Here is a 25867-nt window from a genome sequence, read left to right as displayed (position 1 = left end):
AAAAACAGCTTTATTGATTTGTTTATTGACTTTATTGTTTGAATGGCACAGAATTTTACATATGGTTTATGCTCAGTCTATCCATTTCTGTACAGCTTGATAGCTTGATAAAGTGGATTTCGTCCTCCATTAGTACAGTCGGCGCTGTTGCACTAGTACTATTCATACGGTGTCTCTGTATCATTTCTCAAATGTGTTTAGTGCTGCTGTCGCTTTAACATCAACCTCACGACGCGACGTTACCTCCCTCTAACCCGCGTGTCCGTTTTGGAAACTCACTAAATGCGCTCGAGCTGATACTCAACATTTTCCTCATGACATTTCATTTAGAAAATAATAACATCTGCTATTTTCATTAATGTTATATGGTCAACTCTGTTTCTGAACAGTACCTGTCATCCTATTTGGTCGTTTTTTGTATACATTTTTAAATAAACGTATTTAACTGTTAAAACGCCATTAAAAACATGTCTGAGGAGCTCGAGAGTATCCTGGAGCAGATGACACAGCCGGATAACGCTGTCATTCAACAGGTAGATACTTAAATGAAGCTGTTATCCTGTGCCAAAGGCTTGATATGTGAAATCACTTTCTATAATGTCGTAAAATCACTCAAACAAACGTGTCCCTTCTTGGGAAAATATTTATGACAGAGTCTGTATATTTAGAATATTTTGTTATGGTTGATATTGATTTGTCATTTCCTTATCAGGCAACAGCTCAGTTAAAACAGGCATTTAAAGATCCATCCATCGTCCCTGCATTATGTGCAGTCATGACAGGGTCCCAAAACCCACAGGTAAACACACAGTTGTATGAAACTGTAATTCAGTGTAAGCGCTAACGTTACACACTATAAAGATATAATGAGCCACGTGCTGTTGTCTTGGTCTGTATTTATTGCCTCAGATTCGTCAGTCGGCAGCAGTGATGCTCAGAATGAGAGTGAGAAAACACTGGAAAAAAATCAGCCCAGTCAACAGGGAGAGGTTAGAGACTTCTCATTTAAACCAAGAAACTAAGATCATTATTTCTTCTGTGTTGCACTGTACATTTATATTGTGACTCAATATAGTAATATTGTTTTCAGTCTGAAAGCAGTGGTGCTGCAAGCTTTCCAACAAGAAACAGAGTAAGTCTGTAATCAGTTGCACTGAAACACTCAATATAAACCAGAAATCGCAAGCAAAACCATGCCTTATGCATTTTCCTGTAGGTATTATACAGGTTTTAAACTTTTTTCTGTTATATTATGATTATGATTATCTTTCATTGTGCAGGCATACAGTTCTTCATGCTCTCTCTCAGTTGAGCTCAGTTCTGGTGAAACACGAGACCCCCGACCGCTGGCCTGCACTTCTTTCCCTATTGAACCAGTCCACTAAAAGCAATAACCCACAGGACAGACGGGTAAACCCAGTTAACGATCAACCTGTTTCAAAAAAGTAGTGTGATTGTGCTATGACACAGTGATGGCATACAACGGTAATACCAGTTGATGCATGTCTTGGTGATGAGTGATTACCATATTCATTTACCATGGTATTGTATTAGAGGTCGACCGATATTGTTTTTTTCATGCCGATGCCGATCTTTTGAAATCCGGGACGGTCGATGGCCGATTAATGCTGCCGATTTATTTTGGCCGGTATGTGCTTGTTTTTAAGCTCTTATTTGAACCTTTTATTTGAAAGATAAAATGTAACACAAATAATTACTTAAGATAGACAAAATGTCTCAACAAATACATTTATTGAACACTTGACCAATCTGCACTTGTACACTTAAATTAAAAATGTATAATGTAAAAACATATTGTATAAATAATGTATAACAAATATATTAAATAAACAAAGCAGGTGTTACTGAACTGCTCCGAGACCACGAAGGTTGAGATCCAAATGCAGCTTTAATTAAGGGGCAATCCAGACACATAATCCAATATTCAGAGCATCCAAGAGAAGCACAGGCATAACTAGGGATGGTATCGTTAAGGTTTTAATGGTATTACTACTCTTACCGATACTGCTTATCGATCCGGTACTTTAACGGTATTCTTAACGGGTCTTTTTGTTATATATATATATATATATATATTAAACAAAGATAAACAATTACACAAAGATAAACGTTATATAGGCACAGTGATTTAATTTCAGGAAGGTCTACTAACATTACTGTTCAGGTGTGGTCTAAAAAGAAATCTAATAAAGTAATCAATTGTAAAATAACACTGTATAGTTTATCATAGATAGATTAATGCTTATTAATGCAGAAGTTATTCATTCAGGAGCTGTAAGTGATTTTCTCTTTGCCTTTTGTTGTTTGATTCGCAGTAATGGCTCAATCGTCAGCATGTTTATTAGACTGCTTCCCCTTTAATACCCTGTTCAGATCTAATAGGCTCCTGATACACCATATTTTCTCCCAACTATTTCCATAACTACATCCATTTAAGACATAAACTGTGTTTAAGTGAATCTCCAAGCTGGTCGTTTTGACATATTTTTGTGTATAGTTGATCGTTTGGAACACATGAAACCCAAAGTAGCTCTAAAACCCTATACTTTGCTTGTCTCTTTGCGGTCTGTTTCGGAGCACGCGCTGCATTGGGAACGGTATCTCTTGCGCTCTTTTTATTATTAAAATATTATTATTATTTAGCAACAGTAGCTAGACTGCATTTTACAACAATCACCAATCATGCTGATTCTGACGTTAAGTTTGAGTTTTAGGGAGAAATGTCAGTGCACCGCTGTGAAGGGAAGGAAGTTGTGCTAGACAGAATGCGGCTTATGTATAAATATTATTTTATAATCTTTGGAAGGCGAAATCTAAAATAAAATCAGACTAATATCACAGATCTAAAGTGTAACCAGACTACGTTTGAATGTTTAGTTCTGTCACTCATTAAGCAGGGCTCGTGTTGTGCTCGCTGTGGCACCGCGTGAGAGATCTCTCTCTCTCTCTCTCTCTCTCTCTCTGACTGCGAATAGCTAAATTGCATCACAGACGAATGGTTTCATACATAGAAATGGCTGGCGAGATAAAATTACTTTCTCTTTATAGCAATAATAAATGTATTTTCTTAATTTCTCCAGTACCGACAGCGGAACCGATAACAACCAAGCTTACCAAAGCCATTCCTTCAATAGCCTATTGTGTGTTGGTATCTTTTTTTATTACTTATTTCTCTGCATTGAGTGACAACCCTCTCAAATATAAGACACACAAACAGAACAAATAAAAGTCTCAGATTCACTGTATGTAATTGCAAAATTCTTGCTTGCTTATTGTGACATGATAGTCACTCTTCTGCTGTGATAATGCAACTTCAAATACGCTATCATTATCCAAAGTAGCTGAAAGTCATGTCGCCTATCGCGTTTGTTGCGTTTTTTCTTGAAGTTTGCAGTAACATATCAACATTTTTTAATTAAATATAAAGGAGTTATACAAATTGAATCCTTACTGTTTTCTCCAAGGAACTTAGCTCCTTCCTTATGCACTGGATGAGGTCTGCTCACTCTGCTGGAAAATGACTGTAGGGGCAGCGTGCGTCGAACACGTGTTCCACAACAACACTAGGCTGCCCACAGATACGCCTGCCTAATAATCGGCTTGATATACTTGGATATTGGCCGATGCCGATTATGTTAAAAAATGCAAAAAAAAATCGGCCGATTAATCGGTCGACCTCTATGTTGTATTCCAATTAACTTCAAAGAATACCTTTGTACTGCCATGAGTTATTTCCAAAACATGGTATTACCATATTACCATGTCTAAAAACAAAACATTGTAGAACCATACTTTTTGATTCTTTATTAGTTAGTAAAAATGCCAATAATGAAGTTTTAATCATGACAATGCTGTAAACTTTGGTGCATAAAAGAACCCTGTGAATATGTTGGCACATAATGGTCTGTTCCCTCATATCAACATGGTCTTTATGTTGTCCTGTCCAGGTGGGTCTGTTACTGCTCAGCAAGGTGGTGGGATCAAACCCGGAGCCCTTTAAGCCCCACTACAAGCAGCTACTACAGCTGTTCGAGACTGTATTACAAGACCTGAACAACCCTACGACTCTCTACTACTGCATTCTTACCCTCACTGCCATCACAGCCTACATTGGCACAGAGGAGATGGTCTGTTCTGCTTTGTCTGTCTGCTGCAGTTTTTACTAGAATTAAATAAATATTTGGGTTTCAATACAAGACAGGTATACAATATGACAAGACAACACGGCATAATGTTGATTACCACAAAAAATATTTCGCCTCATCACTCTTTCTTTAAATTATGGTAAATGAATGGGGCATATTTTTGGAGGGATTAAAAGTGCAAATGCAAAGCTTAAAATAATTTTTTCTCTTAAAAATGTGTTATTGAGCAGTAAAGTTGTGTAAATTGTTGTTTTAGGCTTTACAGCATTATGTCATCATATCAACAATGTTGTAAAATTGGCTATAACATCACACAGAAAGGGTTAGTAAGCACTTTTATCGCACTAAAATCATGTTAACATGCATATTGTTTATGTCTTGTGGCAAAACTTTTAAAACCGTGAGTATTTTAATGTTTATGGATTGGCCCCATTCACTTTAATTGTAAGTGCCTTATTGGTTTATATATATATATATATATATATATATATATTTGAAAAGGAGGGAAAAGTTTAAATAATTTTTGTGGTAATCAACATCATGCAACAACTGCTTTTGATTGAGCTTCACTTTAAATGAACCCGGAATATTCCTTTAAAGAATTGTTTAAGTATGTAGAGTACTGCAGAAAGAAATCAAGCTATTAAGTTGAGTGTTGTTTTTGTCTCATTTAGAACTTGATGCGATCTCTGATCCCCAAACTGATCATTGCTCTTAAACACCTCATTCAGGCAGATCAGGTGAGAAAGCTTTGATCCACTGTGATTGTGTTCCGTATGGTAATGCTCCAATCATTGCTTATTTTATGCTCCTAAATTGTGTGCTAAGCACTGTGAGAGCTGCAATACCTGGTTGATTTGTTTGCAGACCAACCGTTAAGTGGTGCAGTGGCTTTGGCCATTCTTCAGTCTTTCCTTTTTAATCTTATAAAATTTGATTTTCTGTTAAGGATCAGGCCAGTGAGGCAATGGAGGTATTTGATGAGCTTTTGGAGAGCGAAGTGTCCATCGTTGTGCCGTACATTGCTGAGATTGTCCAGTTTTGCCTGGAGGTTTGTCCACACATTTATACAGCAGTTTATGTTTGCAGTGAAGACTTCAAAGACAAAATTTGGTTTGGCGTTCTCATCAACACACAAACATTTCAATATAAATGTTTATTTTCTTTTTCTTTCTAGATTGGTAAAGACGTGTCCCTAAGCAATTCTCTTCGTGTAAAGGCTCTGTCATGTATTGCTTTTCTCATCAGATTAAAAAGCAAGGTAGCCCCAACTGTTTTGATTCTGTGTTTTGTCTAGAGCAATAAACTGAATAAATTCTGGGTGTAGATTACACATGGACATATGAAATAATGATGTTTGTTTTTTATATATATTTTTTTCTCATTATTGATTAATGGACATTTCTTTTCATATCCTAGTTCATTACTCCTCGTTCATTACTAGTCTCATCAGTAACAACAACTCTCTCTGTTTTCCAGGCTGTATTAAAGCATAAGCTTTTACAACCAATATTGCAGGTTGTGTTTCCTATACTGAGTGCTGTGCCCCCTCCTGGAGAGGAGGACCCAGAGGATGTGGAGAATGACAATGAGGGTGACAGTGAGAACCCCAAACACTTTGCTGTTCAGGTTGTTCTCTTCACCTGCTTTATCTCTTCCTCATTCTCCCACCACACATCTCTTTTTTCCTCAAATGCCTGTTTCTACTGCAGGTTATTGACACCATGGCTCTTCATATGCCACCTGAAAAACTCTTCAACCAGCTGGTCAGTATAGAGACAGGAAAGGAACTTGCTCTTACAGCTGACTTAATCTATAGAAATGTTTGCATTTGCTATGCTGTAGATGCCTTTTACTCAGGCCTGTCTGGCCAGTGAGAACCCGTATGAGCGTAAGGGGGGGCTCATGTGTTTGGCTGTGTTGGCAGAGGGTTGTGCAGATCATATCCGCACCAAGTAAGCCTTCCTTTACATCCATACACGCATCTTAATCCATGTTAAAGCAAGCTGTTCAGTGCCCTGCTTTTTATTTGTGTGCATGTTATTTGTGTGTGTTAGGATGTTGTCATCCGTGCTTGAAACGGTGTGTCGAAGTCTATCTGACAGTAACCAAATGGTACGCAGTTCAGGGCTCTTTGCCCTCGGACAGTTTTCTGAACACCTGCAGGTTGGATTAATATGTTATACATGTGAAGGCCTAGTTTTCTTTGCTTTTAAAAAGTTTCTGATTTTAATTGATTGATTTTATCTCATAGCCGGATATCAGTAAATTCCATGCTGAGTTGATGCCATTGTTGCAAGGATATTTGTCTGCAGTGAACCAGACCAAAATCGGACACATGACCAAGGCTTTCTATGCTCTAGAGAACTTTTTGGAGAACTTGGGTTAGAATACAGTGGATCATTCAAGATGTTTTCCCCACTACTAACATATTGTATTATTAATAAATTATAATGGGCCTGCATGCATCCAACTCTCTCTGTCTCTGTTTTTTTTCCTCTCATTTGTTCTCGATCAGGTCAAAATATTGAGCCATACCTGCCCACTCTAATGGAAACCATGTTGTCAGCCCTTAACAACGCAGAAAACCTCAAACTGAAAGAGCTGGCTGTCAGTGCAATAGGGGCGATAGGTAACTCCTCCTTTCCATTTATTCATTTGGCAGATGCTTTTATCCAAAGCGACTTACAGAGCCCTTATTACAGGGACAATCCCCCCGGAGCAACCTGGAGTTAAGTGCCTTGCTCAAGGACACAATGGTGGTGGCTGTGTGGTTCGAACCAGCGACCTTCTGATTAACAGTTTAGTGCTTTAGACCACTACAACACCACCACTCCTTTTTTTCCATTAAAACTACATTTTATGGGGAGTCACGTGATGGTATGCGAAGGTTGGTCGCTTAGAGGCGAGCTCCGCTTAAACTTTGCTACAATTATCCTTTTACCCAATATTAACCGGTGGGAACTGAAATAGTTTTATTTGCTAACTATGCTGAGAGGGCCTCACAGAAATAATTATAGCGATCACTTCTATGGAGTTGAAACTTTCCACCCTGATCACAAGAATGGACGATGTTGAAAAATGGGTTGAGTTTCTGGAGTCAACAGAAAAAGCTACATACTAACCCACCTGCTACCAAGGCTGATGTGGAATGTGTGTGGGAAAAACTAGAGGATATGGAAAACCAGAGCAGGCGAAATAATGTTTGTTTCATTAAAATCCTTGAGGGAAAGGAAAGTAAAGATATGATGTTTTTGGATGGGCTTCTTCAGAATTTGATCGACATAACGGACTGCCAGCTCAAAATATAGCGCGCCCACAAAGTTTTTGGTCAGCTTTCCATGGTGGGTGACAGATTCCGATCTATCCAGGAAAGATTCTTGGGGTCTGCTGACAGAGACTTTGTTCTATTAGTGGTGAGGAATAAAGGCAAGTGGTGCTGGGAGAACCACAACATCATGGTTTTTCTGGACTTTGATTGTGCAATACAAGTGAAGTGCAACGGATTCAAATAGTGTAAAAAATTAGTACAGTTGTGCACTGGGTTGAAGCAAATTTTTTTTCTGTAGGTTGTTCAGGATTTGATTGTTACATCAATGTTGGAAAGTGGTCAATGTAATTTTGCCTTGGGTACATAATTTATCTTTACATGTCAATATGTCACACTTTAATTTAGGTAAAATATTTCTCTCCATGTGGAATGTTATTGGGCTGGGGCACCCTATAAAAAGAAGGTTGTATCTTTCTTTAAGCGTAAAATATAGTGTAGGGATGCACGATTAATCGAAAAACAAATCGCAATTATGGCTGCCACGATTCTGTAATTGTGAAAATGGACTATTAGCGTTCAATTTAAGTCTGCTCCTGTTGCATCAATGGTTTCTATTTACAACGTGTTTTGCAGCGGTTGAGTATTCTAACCAATCACTAACATGTCCGTTTTGCAATGAAACGGCAATGGCCAATCAAAGCTGCTTAGATTAGTCCTCAGTCCTATCTGTAAGTTTTAAACCATCTGAACGCCCAGATGCTTGCTTTATGTTCTTGCTCTGTTCGCGTAGCACACGAAAATGAATACTGAAGAAACATCACCTGACACTTGAAAAGAAGCTGTAGAACAAGAGCGAAAAGCACTTTGTAATTATTTTTGATTCTTTGCATATTGCACCGCTCGCTTTGAACATAGATATTAAATACACTGCAAATGAGCAACACAACAAAACTAAAATGATCCTGTTCTAATCAAGGCACAGACACGGTGTAAATAATTGATTTATTATGCTGATTTAGACAGCTTTTGTTTTTAATGAGAGCATTCACAAGAGTGCAGAGGCTTCACTGAGCTTGTGTCGAAATGCAGGTCTCAAACGGTGTAAACCTGCAGTGAGTGGCAGCAGTCATTGTAATGAGAGAGTTTGTCGCGTTGCTCGATTTCTGTGTACAATTTATAAAAATTGCACAAACTCCGATAGCAAATGTCCCACTGTCTAGCCACCAAAGGATTTATTAAACGCAGTAACTTGGCCAACTTAATCAGCTGTTAATAAGTGTGAATATTGAATATGCCATATTATTTATTGTACATGTACTAATAATTTAACCAGTAATTTAGCATTAATTACATTTATTCTATACCATAGATATCAATTTAACATAATTTTCATTTGCCTTACCTTAACAAACATTATTACAATACAAAATACAATATAATGCTTAAAATATGCTTAAAAGAAACTGGAGCGCAGTTCATATCCACCATTGAAATCTGCTACTCTGAAGAACCACACTGTTGCTTACTTTGTGACGTTACGGTAATTAAAAATTTTAATCAACATTAATAATCGCAATTACAATATCAAGAGCAATAATAGACAATTATGATTTTTGCTATAATCGCGTAGCCCTAATATAGTGTTCCTTCAAGAAATGCACCTTTCTTCACAGGAAGCTGAAAAACTTGGCAGGGCATGGGGTGGTGGGCATTTGTTTTGCAGTGCTGGTTCTAGTAAGAGCAGGGGAGTCATCACATTGATAAGTAAGCATTTAGAATTAAAATGTCTCATACAGATCAAAGATAATTTAGGAAGAGTCTGAAATAGAGGGCGGAAATACAGGGGCAAAACCTTATTTTGGATAATATTTATGCACCCAATGGTGATGATTAGAACTTTTTATAGATTTTGAGGGAATGCTACAAGCAGCTGGGATCCTCCATTATATTGTTTTGGGTGTAGACTTACATTTTTTTATGGATCCAGTCCTTGATCATGGTGATGCAAAGGTGTGTAGACCCTTTGCATGATCCAACATTGACACTGAAGTGTCAATGTTGGTTCAAGGATGTGTAAAAATCTTGGTCTTACAAATATTTGGAGACTTCTGAATCTATCTGGGAGGGACCTTCATTTTTTTTTCATCAGTTCATAAGATTTACTCTTTTACTTTTTTTCTTTATATCCAAGTCACTTATTCCATCTACCACTGATTGCTCAATTGGGAGCATGTTAGTTCTTAGGGGTCGGATCATACAATATGCCTCATTCATTAAAAAGATCAAAGCACAAGAATTCAGAGAATTAGAAAAGAGTATTAAAAGTGCTGAAGCAACGAATGTCATCCAGTGGTCTTAGAGAGTTGACCCAGCTAAAATATATGTACAATACTATTTAGTCACAGAAGGTTGAGTTTTGGTTATTTGGGGCAGGGCAAGACAGACATATTTTGAGTCAGGGGACAAAGAAGGGAAACCCCTCGCCAGATACATGATACACTTCCTATATTGACGAGTGATCAAAAATACTTTCTTTACTCCCGATATTACTTCATTAAAAGAGTCATTAAAGAAAGGTGAACTACCGCCAACCATGATGCAAGACATGATCAGTCTAATAAAAAAAAAAGATAAGGACCCAAATGAATGTAAAAGTTATCGTCCAAATTCCCTGATCCATTTAGATGTAAAAATATTTTCTAAAATTCTGGCTAATCGATTAAGCAGAGTAATTCCATCTATTATACATATAGATCAAGAGGGGTTTATTTGTGGTTGTAGATCTTCTGATAATATTAGACGTTTTATAAATGTTATGTGGTCAGTTGCGAATGATCAGACACTGACTGCTGCCATGCAGAGTTCACTTGATGCTGAGAAGGTGTTTGATAGGGTGGAATACAATCTCACACAATCTCTTTCTCTCACTCAGCAAATGCAGCCAAAGATCTGCTCGTGCCTTACTTCCCACCAGTGATTGACAGTCTGAAGGGATTCCTGACGGACACGAGAGAGGAGATGAGGGCTCTGCAGACACAGGCTCTGGGTAAAAATAATTATACTATATCAACTAATGGCCACATTTCAGTGTTTTGTTACCAGTGCATCTGAATGCTTATTTAAAGGAATAGTTCACCCAAAAAACAAAAATTTGCTTATAATTTATTCACCCTCAGGCCATCCAAGATGCATCTGAATTTCTTCATAAAAACAGAATTTAAGATTTTTAGGATTTCATTTCAGGCCTCCTCCTTTAAGCAATGCAAGTGAATGTACTCCATATTTGATGGTCCAAAATACATATTTAGGGTGTATCAAAATATTCCAAACAACAGTCGATAAATAAATTTCTTCTGAACCCAAATGATTGATTATTTTTAGAAACAAAATAATACTTCTATACTTTTTACTACAACTGTTCACTTCCATACACCTCTGCGATGCACGTTCATGAGAGGGGTGACGTAAGCTCGTTGGTAAGGTCACTCGTCTCGTGGAGGAGGTAGCAGGAAGCACGTAATTTTTACAAGCGAACCTTGCACAGACCAAGTGCCGTTCACAAACCAAAAAAGTCCAAAACAATTTTAAAAAAAATATTTAAAAAACATTACATTTTTTTCTTTTCTTCAAATAATAACAAAAACAAAACATTACTGCAGTAAATAACCTGTATTAATAACTGCCACTGTTCTGATCGCTAACTTCATTCAGACCCTCAAATAGAGCCATATTTGAAACTCAAATCGGAAGAAAATGAACAAGCTTCACATTATAATTTATAAAACTACCAGGGTTCCCACACTTCCTGGAAAACCTGGAATGTCATGGAAAATTAGAAAAATGCCTAAATATTAAAACAAAAAATATTTTAGTATAATAAAAAGCTTGTTTAACTGTGTTGCTAGCAAGGTTTTCATTACATGTACAAAAATATGATTACAATTGGGACTCTGAATAGGAGTCAAATACACATTCCTATTGTTTTGTCACTGCAGGCGGCTGCACATTGTGATGGTTCATCAATGATTAAGGGTGCTTACACCCTCATGATTGAATACAATCACAGTCCAACTGAGGCACGTCGCTTGATTGGTTACAGCAGTACATGCATAGTGAGAATAGGCACTCGTTAAACTTCTGATTCATAAACAAACTGAATTACCTGGTACATGTACCGACCGACTGACAGGGAGGGGCATGTTGTTCCTGTACTTCAGTATCGTGAGTCTACTTTGTTCATCACGGAGAGAAAAGGACGGAAGAGCTATTAATGCTTAAATGTGACTGAGGTTTATACACGTTTAGGGGCTTTCACGTGACTCGTATCAGCTCTGCCGAAAACATTGAAGTCTTGAAGTGATGCGTCAGTGCAACCTCGGCTCCAACTTCACACCAAAGTGTTTTTCCCCACATGCTTTTGCCTTAGACGAATTATGTCTTTGAGAGTACAAAGCTGCAAGAAATATTTTAAAACTGTAAAAATTTATGAAGAGATACTGAATGTCTCATTTATTTAAATTAATAATTGCCTTATTTTTTCCTAAGTATCCAGAGACCCCAGTTATTGAACTACTGTAAAATGGGCAGATCTACCAGTGTATGCCACCCCAGCATCCAAATGTATCAAATAAAAATGTATGGATATTATCGTTGATTTTGACATTGTGTAGAGGTTTATTCATGTCAAACTGCCTAAACTCACAAACCTAACGCACAAGTGACTACAGACCCATAGGGTGATTAATTACAGCAGCAACAATCCCATAATTTTTTACAGCAGCAGCCAATCACTATTGCAACGTGTGTACAGTGTTTGGGCTCTCACGGGTTGATGAGCTTATTTCCTCAACAACAATGACCACATTGACAAATATGTGGAGTATTTTTCAAGTATTCATTGAATGATTATTAGGTACATCACTGTCAGTTATGGGTTGAGATGGGTGAGACGTGTCCTCACCACTTTTTGAAATAGCTGTCATCAGGTATGTATAATCCAGATTAAACATCTCCAGTTCTTGAGTAGGAGTTTTTATTTAATCTGTGTATGTTTTGACTGGTGATCCGGCACTGGAATTTGTTATTTTGAATGTTATGATAAATGATGGTTGCGGCTTTTGTCGTTTAGTATCAGCAGTTTTGCCACAGCTCGCGCTCTTTTCTGTGCCCCCAATGTGATGGCCTTCTCGACCATATTGTTGGTTTGTGTTGTCTTTTTCTCTTTCTCTTCCTCTCTCTTAATCACTCTCAGGTGTGTGGTAAACAGGTGAGCTGATTGTTGATTGAGCGCATTTATGTAAATGCGCTAGACTAACGTCTTTGTTTCGCTTTGTCTTTGTTTATTCAGCGTCTCATGCAGGAGCACTGTTTTTTCAGATGCCGTGTCAAGTTAAAAAGAACTTTAAAACGCGTCTCGAGACACCTGGTTTCTGATAAACTGTTATTCTCAAATGGTAGTTCAGTTATTTTATGTGCAGAAGTCAAATAAAGGAAAGCCTGCATCGCCATAATTTACAGCAGGGGTGCTCACACTTCTGTGTAATGAGATCTACTTTTTCATCATGATATTCTAGCAAGATCTACCATGCACAATATATATACATTGTCATAATTCCAACATTTAGTGAAATATGATGATTTGTTAAGAATTGTTTTAGTTCTCAAGTAATTATTCAACAGTAGTAAACAATCAATATTAAAGAGAATAGAACAAATAAAATAAAAAAACCCACTAGAACAAAATACAAATTATGAACAATTGCTTTTTTAACAGCTTTAAAAGATTTTATCAGCAATATGAAGTATTCTAGTAAACATTCAGAATGAAATACGACATTACTATACTGGTCTTCAATGTATTATTATAATACGTTAATACTTTTTAGTTACTAAAATTATCCAGCCAAGAGCAGTGAGTGTTTTCTTGTGTTGTTGTTATGGTTGTTTGATTAATATTAACACTGGGACAGCAGCAGGTTCATTAGCTTTTAACACTTACAAGTCTGACCTTTTTTATACAAATCCACCTTTTCCCCACTGTTTAGACATAACTCACTGTGTTTACATGTATATCTCACCAAGATTGGCAGTTTGGTGGAATACCTCACCAAGACAGGCATTTTGGTGTATTTGACCATTTAGGTGCGTATCTTCATTAGCATGCGACCTCTCGAAGCACACGCCCGTGTAAAGCACACAAGCTGCCAGTCAGTCAAACAGCGTATAGCAAGAAAGTTTGCAAATGACAAAATTATGCGCTCTGGATTATTTTAAACAGCAGACTAAAACTACGTATGAATAAGTCTAAATCTAATCATAAATCTAAATAATAAATCTAAATGGACCTAGGCACAAATATAGCCAGACATTTTTTCGTTATTGATGTTTTAATCCGGCTACTTGTACGGTTGGGCAAGTAAAATTGTCTTTCACTTGCCCATTCAAAAATCCACTTGTCGCGGACAAACGTTAATGTTGAGCCCTGCAATAATGCTTGGTATCTTTATCCATAAGAACTATGCATGGGCGCTTGTCTTAGCGTTGTCACCCCTCAAAGTCTGCATGCTACCACCTTCCCACGCCATAAAAAAAATTCTAGATCCGCCCCTTTACAGTAATTAAACTCAAAATTATTACTATTATTATTAGACTATTATTGTTGTCTTTTCTGATAAAAGTCATGCTCGGCAGTTTACAAACTGAACCGAAATTATAGATCTGCTTTTTTTCTTATAATGCTTAAATACTATAAAGTCTCTTGGCAGATTTCGGTTGTGAACATCTAAAAGTTATTCAATTAATCACTCATTGCACATAAGATGCTCATTTGTTGCCACCTAATGGCATCTATAGAAGTGGTTACTAAACTAATACATTAATGAAACTGAACAAATTTGTGAAGTAGGAGCAAGTCACAACAAAGTAGCCTTTATTTTTGCTGCTAGTTCTGCACAATTTGCTATACTGGAAAAAAATGGCATTCGCAATAAAACGCAGAATGTCGTGGAATATGACATTTGGACAAAATTTATATTTGAATGTAAAATTAAATCAAATTAAAATAGTGATATGTCCTAGTGTGATAATTAAATGAAAAAAAGTATCTGATTTAATTGAATACATAAATTATCGGCAAGTGTTGTGCGCTTCAAAACGAATGTGTTTCGCCAGCCGCTAATACACTGAAAACACCATTGTGATCATCAAGCGCGCTCTTGTGTGTGTGAGATGACGGAGAGCATTCTGAAATGTGCAGCACATACAGACTATATATTTATTTAATTGAATCACAGCTTTATGAGGATTAATAATCATAGTGGGTCATGGAGCAAACTGCTTATCGGGAGGTGAGAAACTACTGTCAAAAACAAACAAACGCCAAAATAAAGCTCGATTTAAATGGATGCATGTGTTTTTGCATAAAGATTACTCTTGTTGGGCACATAAAATGTCCTGGAAAATTGTACCTTGAACAAAGTGGGAACCCTGACTACATTTCATTTAACACATAACATATACCCAACACATTTCATGTGAATGTATCAAAATGTTCACTAAAGCACAGGAACTATCAAACAGTCATGACATTTGAAACATTTGTGAATTAAACTGTACTCCCAGGTCTTGTAGTGTTTAACTGCTGCATCTTTCATAAGTTCCTTTGCAAAGCTTGAATCATATTGTGACTGATTCACATACAATCCACACTGAAATGTTCTGAATATGCAAGTGTAATACAGTCCATTGTGTTGTTGGGTGCTTCAACAGGCCAAAGCAGAGATGCTGGTCTTCATAGGAGCAACGTCTTATATCTTCCGTGTTTGTTTACACACAGGAATTTATGTCCCAGTCTGTGGATGCAGCAGAATGAGAAGTTGCACTTATACCGCTCATAAAATGTGCTGCACATCACTGAAAATGCATCAAAACAATCAAAGATGTCCATATAGTGCATGCTTACAAACGTTTAATATAGCACAGATGCATGCAAAACTGGACCAGGACATCTTCATTGCATTTCATTCAGCTGTGCTGTTTCCTGTTGTTTTGAAGTCCGCCTATGTAGAGTTTGAAGTTGATATTGTCTAAAAGTGGTGCAAGACGCATGATAATGGTCAAATCCCCCCCCCCTTTTCACCTGTGACTGACTGTGAGCACTAGTGGGCGGGGCCAAGGGTGCAATGATGAAAAATAGGTGTTAATGTCTTACTGGAGGCAGACATATGCAGATGTATTTGGTCCTTGTGACATCACAAGTTCCACAAATTCTAAACGCCCCATTTCTACAGCCTGGTTTAATAAATGCTATTTTTCTAACTAGTAGGAAATTTTCAGTTCTAAAAATTTAAGTAGGTATTTATAGCACAATGACCTCTTATATGTCAAAAGATGAAGGACAATTTGATTCCTCATGTCATGACCCCTTTAATGTTAGGCATGCAACATACTGTGTTGGTGATCTCAAGAGTCTAGGGTTGAAAATCTGTAAATAGACTAAGCTTTATGATTTTGAATAATTTGACACAAACAAATGTTATAACTTATAAGAAAATTATTTAAGATTATGCACTGTTTATTAGGTCACTCTTGTGCAAAAGGTCAGATTATGTTACTTCCATTTGAAGGACAAAAACGCTCATTGGCGCATTCTTAAATCATGCTGGATAACACGGATCATGTTTTGTACAAACGTGGAGTCCATGTCAGCTCAAGTGCATGCACTCAAATACAAATGGAATGGAGAAATGCAAATGGAATCATTTTCACTATTTGGACCCCACTACAACATAATTAATTTTCCTTTCATCGCTCATTTCCTTTTTATCGTTCAGACACACTCTCTGTGTTGGCTCGCACTGTTGGAAAGGAAGTCTTCAGTCCTTTGGCAGCAGAGTGTGTGCAGTTAGGTCTGAACCTCATTGATGCAGTGGATGACCCGGACCTGCGTCGCTGCACGTATGATTTCAAGAGCTCTAAAAAAATCACACCACCTCATAACAGGCACAAATATCCACTCATTATATTTTTTGTTCTTTCCAGATATAGCTTACTCTCTGCTGTATCTGAAGTAAGCCCGGATTATCTATCCCCTCACTTAACCCCTATCACCACAGTGATGCTGCTGTCACTGAGATCCACTGAGGGAGTGACGGTCAGTACAGACAGTACATTCTCACACATGTATATAGCAGAGACATAATTACACAAACATGGGACTTGGGGGTTTTACTCAATCTAAGGTGTTCTTAAGTAAAAGAACCAGATTCATATTTTATACAACACTAAATGTCACATCTTGGAATATGTTACACATACAGTGAAAAATAACAAGTTTTTTGTCCGCACTGTTATACTCTTTTCTACCTCGCAGGCTCATTTAGAGGTGGACAAACAGTTTGTTCTCCTGGATGATGATGTTGATGAAGGTGAAGAGGGTGATTCTGTTTTGGATGCAGAGAATGATGGAGAGGTTGATGACACAGATGTTGCAGGGTATGTCTCTCTGTTTGACTCTCTAGGTTTAGTTTTCTCCTATGTAAGAGCGCTCATCAATGTTCTCTCCATTTTCTCAGGTTCAGTGTAGAAAACGCTTACATTGATGAGAAGGAAGATGCTTGTGATGCTTTGGGTGAAATTGCCTTCAACACGGGGTAATGAGTCATGTTTTATAGAAAACAAGCACACAATTTATGCATTTTTTTTACAACATAGAGGCTTACATTGGATGTGCATATTGCTCCATTCCTATATGTACATTTCTAAATGTAATTTTATCAGGATTTAAAGCAGCATTTTGCTTATTCTTTTACAATTATATTACCATATTCATAGAGAAACTAAATGGAATATTCAGACTTTAGAAAATTAACTAATGAATGCAAAAGGGTGATTACACAGGAGAAATGGTGACCAGTCACAGCACCATAAGTACACATTTTCTCTTATTCTCTGTATAAATTGTAACCTAAAATCCTGATGATGATTTAAAGGGGTCATGACATGAGAAACCAAATTTGCCTTGATCTTTTGGTATATAAGAGGTCTTTGTATCATTAAAACGTCCTGCAAGTTTAATATTTTAAGACGTCCTCCCCATTCTAAACGAATCATTTATTTAATCAAGCTCAAAATACAGCTCGTTCTGGATTCATGGTTAGAAGTGACGTGTCGGTTAGAAGTGACGTAACAGCGTTTGCATATGACCGCCTCCAGCACAAGATAACTACGATTTAAGCGCAAGACAACTACGCTCATTTCAGTATCGCCGTCGCCTCACAAGTGTTTAGTCGATGGACAGCGAGCTCTGACAGAGACTACTTGTGCACAGGAAAATTACGATGCCACACAGATGTGCTGTTCCTGGCTGTGGTCAAACAAAACCTCTGAATAAGCTGCCGAAAGATCCAGACGTCAGGGAAAAATGGATGCAGTTTATTTTTTGTGGACGTTCCAGTCACGGCAGTGTTAACTTAAGCGCTTGTTCTGTACATTTTAAGGATGACTGTTTTGAGAACAAATCTCAATATGATGCTGGCTTTGCCAGAAAACTGTTGCTCAAAGATAAGTCCGTGCCGACTATTCTGGGAACAACGACGACGCAAACTGTAAGTAATCTATTTTAAACTTTAAACTACTTTTTAAAGCGCAATTTCATTCATTATGAATAATCACAGTGTTTTTACTTAGTTTACTTGCATATTGTTCTGGCTGGGAGCGTCAATAATTGATACATAGGCACTGACGTTAGCCAATCATAACAGTGGGCGTTAACACTGAAGTCTTAAATGGAAAACGCCCCCAAAACAGACTGTTTGAATCAGAGGATGAGAAACAGGGTGGGAAAAGGTCATAAATCACTAGATTTTAAAAGTTTTTCTTAAAAAAAAATATATTAATACTATAATTGCACCTAAGGGAACATAATAATACAATAAAAAAAACCATGTCATGACCCCTTTAAAAAAAATGTATGCATCAACTACATGTTATTAAATATGCTGAAAGCTTCATGCCAGCAGACAGTCCCAAATATCATTATTCCAGTATTACATACAGTATATCAATCACAGTACTACCGCTAATGTGGTTGTTTTCGGTGTCATAGAGCTGCGTTTCAGCCCTTCCTGGAGTCCAGCTTTCAGCAGGTGTATAAGCTCTGTGATGTAAGTGGCTCTTGTGTTTCATGAGTGTTAAATTGCTTCCCTTTGGGTTTGATCCTTTGTGTTAGTAATGTTTGTGATCTTTTGTGTATGTGCATCCATCAGTTCCCACATCAGGACGTGAGGAGAGCTGCCTTTAGTGCAATGGGCCAGTTCCTCCGAGCTCAGCATAAAGTATGGCAGGAAAACCCAACAGAGGCCAACCACCAGGGTACACACACACACACCTCTACTCCTCTCTGACTCTTTCATTTGCACACATTTTGATATTCACATCACCATCTCTGCTTCTTTTAATCTACTCTCTGTCTTTGCTTCATTATTGACATATCCAAGGCAAATAATTAGAAGGAACTTCTCTTGACAAGAGGATTAACTTTTAACTCTGCCTCACAGCCCTTATTCCTTTCCTTCCACTCTTTTAGTCAAATTAGCTTCAGTCAATGTGAAGGGGAAGGATCTTGTAAGTTTCAATTATTCAGAAACCTTTGATCAACTTCTGGGTATCTCTCTCTTTTTCTCTACAGTGCTGCATAAGTTGTTGGATGTGGTTTTGCCTTGTTTTCTGGAGGCAGTGAGGCAGGACAGGGAGAGACAGGTGGTGATGGCCGTTCTGGAGTCTATGAATGCAGTGATCAAATCCTGCCAGGGGGAGGCGTTGCAGGTTCCAGGGCGACTAGCTGAGATCAGCAACACCATCAGAGATGTTCTCAAGAAGAAGGTTAAAGCTCAGTGTTTAGGATTACATTTTAAGACCTACAAAGCTATTGTATGGCTTTAGGTGACTAAATATATAAATATAGCTTACAAGTCATATGGACCTCATTTATGATATGTCTTTTACTTCTGCATTATGTCTATTATTTTGGACCTTGACAGCCCATCACCATTTTGCAAAATAACTCCTTTTGTTTTCCGCAGAAGAAATTAAGTCATATATGCTTGAAACTACAGATTTTGGGAACTATTGCTTTAAAGGGATAGTTCACCCAAAAAGGAATATCCTCTCATCATTAACTCTCCCACATAATATCCCAGATGTGTGTGACTTTCTTCTGCAGAACAAAGATTTTTTGAAGAATATCTCAGCTCTGTAGGTCCATACAATGCAAGTGAATTGTGACCAATACTTTGAAAATCAAAAAACATATAAAGGCAGTTTAAAAGTAATCCATAAGACTCCAGTGGTTATATCCATTTCTTCAGAAGTGATCTAATGGATTTTGGTTGAGAACTGACCAAAATATAACACTTTTCACCATACATCTTGCCGTTGCAGTCTCTAATATTATAAATTCAAGCTTGATTACACTTACTAGTGCTTAATGCATGTGCAGAGCGCAAGATGGTGCTATAGGAAGTGTAATCAAGCTTGAAATCAGGATCGCCAAAGAGACTGCTGATGTTTAGATTTACCGTGAAAAGGAGTTATATTTTGGTCTGTTCTCACCCAAAATCAATTAGATCGCTTCAGAAGACATTGATTAAAGCCTGAAACCCTGAAGTCTTATGGATTACTTTTATGCTGCCTTTATGTGCTTTCTGCAGCTTCAAAGTTTTGGTCCCCATTCACTTGCATTGTATGGACCTACAGAGCTGAGATATTTTCTTAAAAATCTTAATTTGTGTTCTGCACGAAAAAAAGACATACACACCTGGGACAGCATGAGGGTGAATAAATGATGAGAGAAATTTCATTTTTGGGTGACCTTATTCCTTTTAAGGGTTTTTATTTCAGAGTGTACCATGGTATTTGGTGGTTGTTAGATTTTGATTTTTTTGTATGACATCTACATCAGACAGATGTAGACAATAGTATATCACAGGAAAAATTTGCCTTTGGAAAAAAAGCTTTTTAATTCAAGAACAAACCTTAATCTGTGTCAAGGAAAATGGGCTTTAAGTAATCCAATGGCATGACTGTGCTGACACACACTGGCTTCAAATGGCATCTTATTCTCATTTGTTAAAAGTGTTACTTAAGTCTGCAGTCATAAGCGGGTGGATGTTTTTTTCTTTTGCTTATGATCTTATATTCACTCTCTCTGGCTTGCGCAGACCGTGTGTCAGGATGTAGGTGGGGATGAAGCAGATGATGACGACCAGCAGGTGGTTAAAATAATCACACAGATTTTATGATTTAGTCATAGTTCACTGTCAGCAATGATGCAATTAACTGTGACAAATGCCTTGTGACATTGTGGAATTGTTGTGTGTTTGTGTGTTTCAGGCGGAGTATGATGCCATGCTGCAGGAGTTTGCTGGTGAGGGGATTCCTGTTTTGGCATCAGCTGTACCTGCTGAGACATTCTACCCATACCTCAATGACCTGCTGCCTCTCATCATGAGCAAAGCTGTGAGTCTCTCCCTATTTTTTCACAAAGATGGAATAATTGCATACATATTTCAGCATGCTGTGCTGCATTCAAATTTTTTGGGAGTAAAAATACCAGTAAATAGCTGTCTTAGAAAATGTTTTTGCGAATGATTCTCTATCCTTTTCTAAAGAAATCCTCATGCACTGAGGCAGACCGGTCCTTCTCGGTTGGTACGATTAGTGAAACCCTGCACTCATTGGTGGGCGTGGTTGGAGGCAGGGCCGTGGCTGGACGGCTGTCCAATCGGCTGCTGCCGGTGCTTGTAGCCGGAGTAAGAGACAGTGACCCAGAGGTGCGTAATAACAGTGTGTTTGGCCTGGGAGCGCTCGCACAGGCTGCTGGACCCAACGTTGCCTGGTATCCTTCACAGATCCCTTGTGTGTGTGAGACTGTGTCTGTGTTCTGATCTCTGTATATCTGGCTAAGCTTTAACCAACTTTGCTTCAGTGACTACCCCATGATGCTCTCCCTCTTCTCTAACCTGCTCTCTAAAGAGTTCGACTTAAGAGTGATTGACAACCTGTGTGCTGCCCTCAGCAGGATGATCATGAGCCATGTGGAGGGGGTCCCACTCGAGCAGGTTAGACAATTAACTATGCACATAATACATACCTTGAATTAGTTAGTTCCATTTTTATTTTATGCTATCTTGAAGGAATGTTTCAAGGCAAGTTAAGCTCAATTAACAGCATTTGTGGCATAATGTTGATTACTACAAAAATAATTTTGTCTTGTTTGTTTAATAAATAAAATTGTGGTTACAGTAAGATGCTTACAATAGACGTGAATGGGCCTGTCCATAAAAATATATATTCACTGTTTCAGAAGGATAGGTACTAGATCTAAACATTATACATGTTAACATGATTTTATTTTGATAAAATCAGGGATTTAAGTAATTTAAATTGGTGTGTATTTAATGTTTGTTAAATACACACTGGCCCCATTCACTTCCATTGTAAGTGTTTTGCCTGCACTATACTCACTCACTCACACACACACACACTCTCTCTCTCTCTCTCTCTCTCTCTGTATATGTGTATATATACATATATGTATATATACTATTCTCTCTCAGGTGTTTCCTGTTTTGGTGGCTCATCTCCCTCTGAAGGAGGACATGGAAGAGAACAAGACCATCTACAACTGCCTGGCCTTCCTCTTCTCACACAACCCAATGCTGGTAAAAGCCTCCACTCACAACATGCTCCACTCACAACTCCCTGTTAAATGTGTCCTATCAATGGTGTAACTTTTATTTGTTTCTCCCTCTAGGTTGTTAGTCAGCTCAAGCCAATTATATCTGCTGCCACTCATGTACTGGGTACGAAGGATATTGATAATGGTAAGAATGTGTTTGAATTTACATGATTTGAACATTTTTTTTTGTTCACCTAAACATGAAAATTCTCTCATCAATTACTCACCCTCATGCCATCCCAGATGTGTATAACATACTTTCTTCTTCAGAACACAAATCAAGATTTTTAGAAGAATATATCAGCTCTGTTGGTCCTCACAATGCAGTTTGCACAATGAAGATCCAAAAGGGATATAAAGGCAGTACAGAAGTAATACAAACTCCAGTGTTTAAATCAATGTCTTCTGAAGCGATATGATAGGTGTGGGTAAAAAACAGAATAACATTTTTCTTTTTTTTATTATCGAAACTTTTACTTTCATAATAAAAATAAATGTGGAACCAGAATGTGGAAGTGACTTTTGCGTTCACATTTAGCCACCTACTGGTCAAAAGTGGAGATTTATAGGGGGAAAAAATACTTAAATATTGATCTGTTTCTCACCCACACCTATCATATAGCTTTTGAAGATATACAGTGGGTACGGAAAGTATTCAGACCCCCTTAAATTTTTCACTCTTTGTTATATTGCAGCCATTTGCTAAAATCATTTAAGTTCATTTTTTTTCCTCATTATTGTACACACAGCACCCCATATTGACAGAAAAACACAGAATTGTTGACATTTTTGCACATTTATTAAAAAAGAAAAACTGAAATATCACATCGTAACTCAGGTGCTGTCCATTTCTTCTGATCATCCTTGAGATGGTTCTACACCTTCAGTTGAGTTCAGCTGTGTTTGATTATACTGATTGGACTTGATTAGGAAAGCCACACACCTGTCTATATAAGACCTTACAGCTCACAGTGCATGTCAGAGCAAATGAGAATCATGAGGTCAAAGGAACTGCCTGAAGAGCTCAGAGACAGAATTGTGGCAAGGCACAGATCTGGCCAAGGTTACAAAAAAATTTCTGCTGCCCTTAAGGTTCATAAGAGCACAGTGGCCTCCATAATCCTTAAATGGAAGACGTTTGGGACGACCAGAACCCTTCCTAGAGCTGGCCGTCCAGCCAAACTGAGCTATCGGGGGAGAAGAGCCTTGGTGAGAGAGGTAAAGAAGAACCCAAAGATCACTGTGGCTGAGCTCCAGAGATGCAGTCGGGAGATGGGAGAAAGTTGTAGTAAGTCAACCATCACTGCAGCCATCCACCAGTCGGGGCTTTATGGCAGAGTGGCCCGACGGAAGCCTCTCCTCAGTGCAAGACACATGAAAGCCTGCATTGAGTTTGCTAAAAAACACCTGAAGGACTCCAAGATGATGATAAATAAGATTCTCTGGTCTGATGAGATCAAGATAGAACTTTTTGGCCTTAATTCTAAGCAGTATGTGTGGAGAAAACCAGGTACTGCTCATCACCTGTCCAATACGGTCTCAACAGTGAAGCATGGTGGTGGCAGCATCATGCTGTGGGGGTGTTTTTCAGCTGCAGGGACAGGACGACTGGTTGCAATCGAGGGAAAGATGAATGCGGCCAAGTACAGGGATATCCTGGACGAAAACCTTCTCCAGAGTGCTCTGGACCTCAGACTGGGCCGAAGGTTCACCTTCCAACAAGACAATGACCCTAAGCACACCGCTAAAATAACGAAGGAGTGGCTTCACAACAACTCCGTGACTGTTCTTGAATGGCCCAGCCAGAGCCCTGACTTAAACCCAATTTAGCATCTCTGGAGAGACCTGAAAATGGCTGTCCATCAATGTTTACCATCCAACCTGACAGAACTGGAGAGGATCTGCAAGGAGGAATGGCAGAGGATACCCAAATCCAGATGTGAAAAACTTGTTGCATCTTTCCCAAAAAAACTCATGGCTGTATTAGATCAAAAGGGTGCTTCTACTAAATACTGAACAAAGGGTCTGAATACTTAGGACCATGTGATATTTCAGTTTTTCTTTTTTAATAAATGTGCAAAAATGTCAACAATTCTGTGTTTTTCTGTCAATATGGGGTGCTGTGTGTACAATAATGAGGAAAAAAATGAACTTAAATGATTTTAGCAAATGGCTGCAATATAACAAAGAGTGAAAAATTTAAGGGGGTCTGAATACTTTCCGTACCCACTGTAGATTTAACCACTGAAGTCTTCTGGATTACTTTTATTCTGCCTTTTTTGGAACATCTGATTTTTGGTCACCATTCACTTGCATTGTATGGACCTACAGAGCTGAAATATTCTTCTAAAAATCTTAATTTGTGTTCTGCAGAAGAAAGAATGTCATACTCATGACATGAGTGTGAGTAAATGATGAGAGAATTTTCATTTATGGGTGAACTATTCTTTTAAGAATGACAAAGTTCAGAATGTTTATATCCAATCTTTTACTCTTCTCAGAGACACAAAATACCCTCCTTGTGCTGCTCCGAAACATAGCCCAGCAACATTCACATGAATTTGAGAGTGCTGTGATGTCACTTCCTGATGAACAGAGAAACAAGATGACCATGACTGTTCCTAAGTCATAGCACCTGGTCCTCATACTAAGTATCTAATGCCCCACTCCCAGGAGGCCTTCCACTCTTGTGAAAGCCAGTCAAATTGATTAGGATTTTTTTTTTTTCAATAATATAAATTGCTAGATTCAGGTTGCTGAGCAAATGCTCAGTGGAGCACTTGGCTTTACTTTGTTTTACTAACTTGTGTCAAGGAATTAGTTTATGGTTTACTTTGTCTATTATTTGTGTATCTTGATTAATTTTCTGCTTTTCCTTATTTTGTTGCTATTCTTTGAAATTCTGACTGAATATTTGAGTGTGAAGCTCTGAATTGCCCTTGCAGTAAAAACATTTCTTTGAATTATTCATAAATATTTGTGAAATATGAACCATACTTTTCATCATTTTCTTAGCCTTCCACTGCAACCTTTTTCACTGTTTAATTATACAGAATTACACTAACATGCTTCAACTGGCATAATCACAGAAATACTACCGTATAGCATGAATATGTTGACCTTGTTATCCAGACTTGGTTCTAAAAAAACATTTGTTATTATTATTGGAAACATGCAATTTATAAGTACAGGGCTTTTACAATGCAGATATTGTAACGAATATGTTAGGATGTGGGTTTATGAACTTTTCTAGTCTGTTTTAACATCCATTTAACACCCTATTCTCCACTAATATTGATTTAATCAGCAAAATATAGATTTATATTACAGTTTGTGTAGTTCAAGTTGTTTCTGATTAAATCATACTGATTATTCTAAAATATAAAAATAGGGAAAAGAGATTGAAGTCACTTTTTGTAGAATATTAAGCCTTTATATATTTGCCACATAAAACATGAAGTAAAAAAACAAAATTCATAAATCCCAGTTCAGCATGAGTATTTGAGCAATGCTACAATAATTGATGTGCTTTACATAACGACAAGTTACAAACATATAAAACCTGAAATGGCAACAGATCTCTGTCATGTGAGGTGTTAGATTGCTTTAGCTTAGCTGTCAGATTTCTCCATTCAATCCTCATTTGGAAAGTCTCATTTCTCTTCTGTCTTCTGCCATTTGGACTTGGACTCA

The 25867-nt window shown here is 37.8% G+C and overlaps 1 protein-coding gene across 2 annotated transcripts; it reads left to right on the top strand.

Moving 5' to 3' along the window:
• Positions 1-215: 215 nt before the first annotated feature.
• On the top strand, positions 216-25528 carry LOC127634943 (importin-4-like). Of its 2 annotated transcripts, none has more exons than XM_052114713.1 (30): positions 216-533; positions 713-799; positions 910-989; positions 1091-1132; positions 1281-1410; positions 3969-4148; positions 4841-4906; positions 5116-5217; positions 5344-5427; positions 5685-5795; positions 5879-5932; positions 6012-6121; positions 6224-6332; positions 6421-6550; positions 6685-6798; positions 10370-10483; positions 16269-16392; positions 16477-16588; positions 16808-16929; positions 17010-17087; positions 18542-18599; positions 18702-18807; positions 19124-19317; positions 20655-20705; positions 20827-20952; positions 21105-21331; positions 21422-21554; positions 22053-22157; positions 22250-22319; positions 24676-25528. In XM_052114713.1, the coding sequence occupies exons 1-30, from the start codon at positions 468-470 to the stop codon at positions 24804-24806; spliced, it is 3216 nt and encodes a 1071-aa protein (XP_051970673.1). In that variant the 5' UTR covers positions 216-467; the 3' UTR covers positions 24807-25528. The 2 variants fall into 2 exon arrangements, with proteins under 2 accessions (XP_051970673.1, XP_051970672.1); XM_052114712.1 differs by having other exon boundaries at positions 5646-5795; positions 24676-25527.
• The last annotated feature ends 339 nt before the right edge of the window (positions 25529-25867 follow it).

Source organism: Xyrauchen texanus, chromosome 42, assembly GCF_025860055.1.
Source record: "Xyrauchen texanus isolate HMW12.3.18 chromosome 42, RBS_HiC_50CHRs, whole genome shotgun sequence".
Classification (NCBI taxonomy): Eukaryota; Metazoa; Chordata; class Actinopteri; order Cypriniformes; family Catostomidae; genus Xyrauchen; species Xyrauchen texanus.
Note: the sequence above shows the minus strand (reverse complement) of the source record. Positions and strands in the feature narration are given on the sequence as shown.

Excerpts from the sequence above, each read along its gene's own strand:
- LOC127634943 (XM_052114712.1), top strand. The coding sequence starts at position 468 with ATGTCTGAGGAGCTCGAGAGTATCCTGGAGCAGATGACACAGCCGGAT. Across the intron at positions 16,589-16,807 it reads GATCCACTGAGGGAGTGACG|GCTCATTTAGAGGTGGACAA; the intron begins GTCAGTACAGAC and ends TCTACCTCGCAG. Across the intron at positions 22,320-24,675 it reads TACGAAGGATATTGATAATG|AGACACAAAATACCCTCCTT; the intron begins GTAAGAATGTGT and ends TACTCTTCTCAG.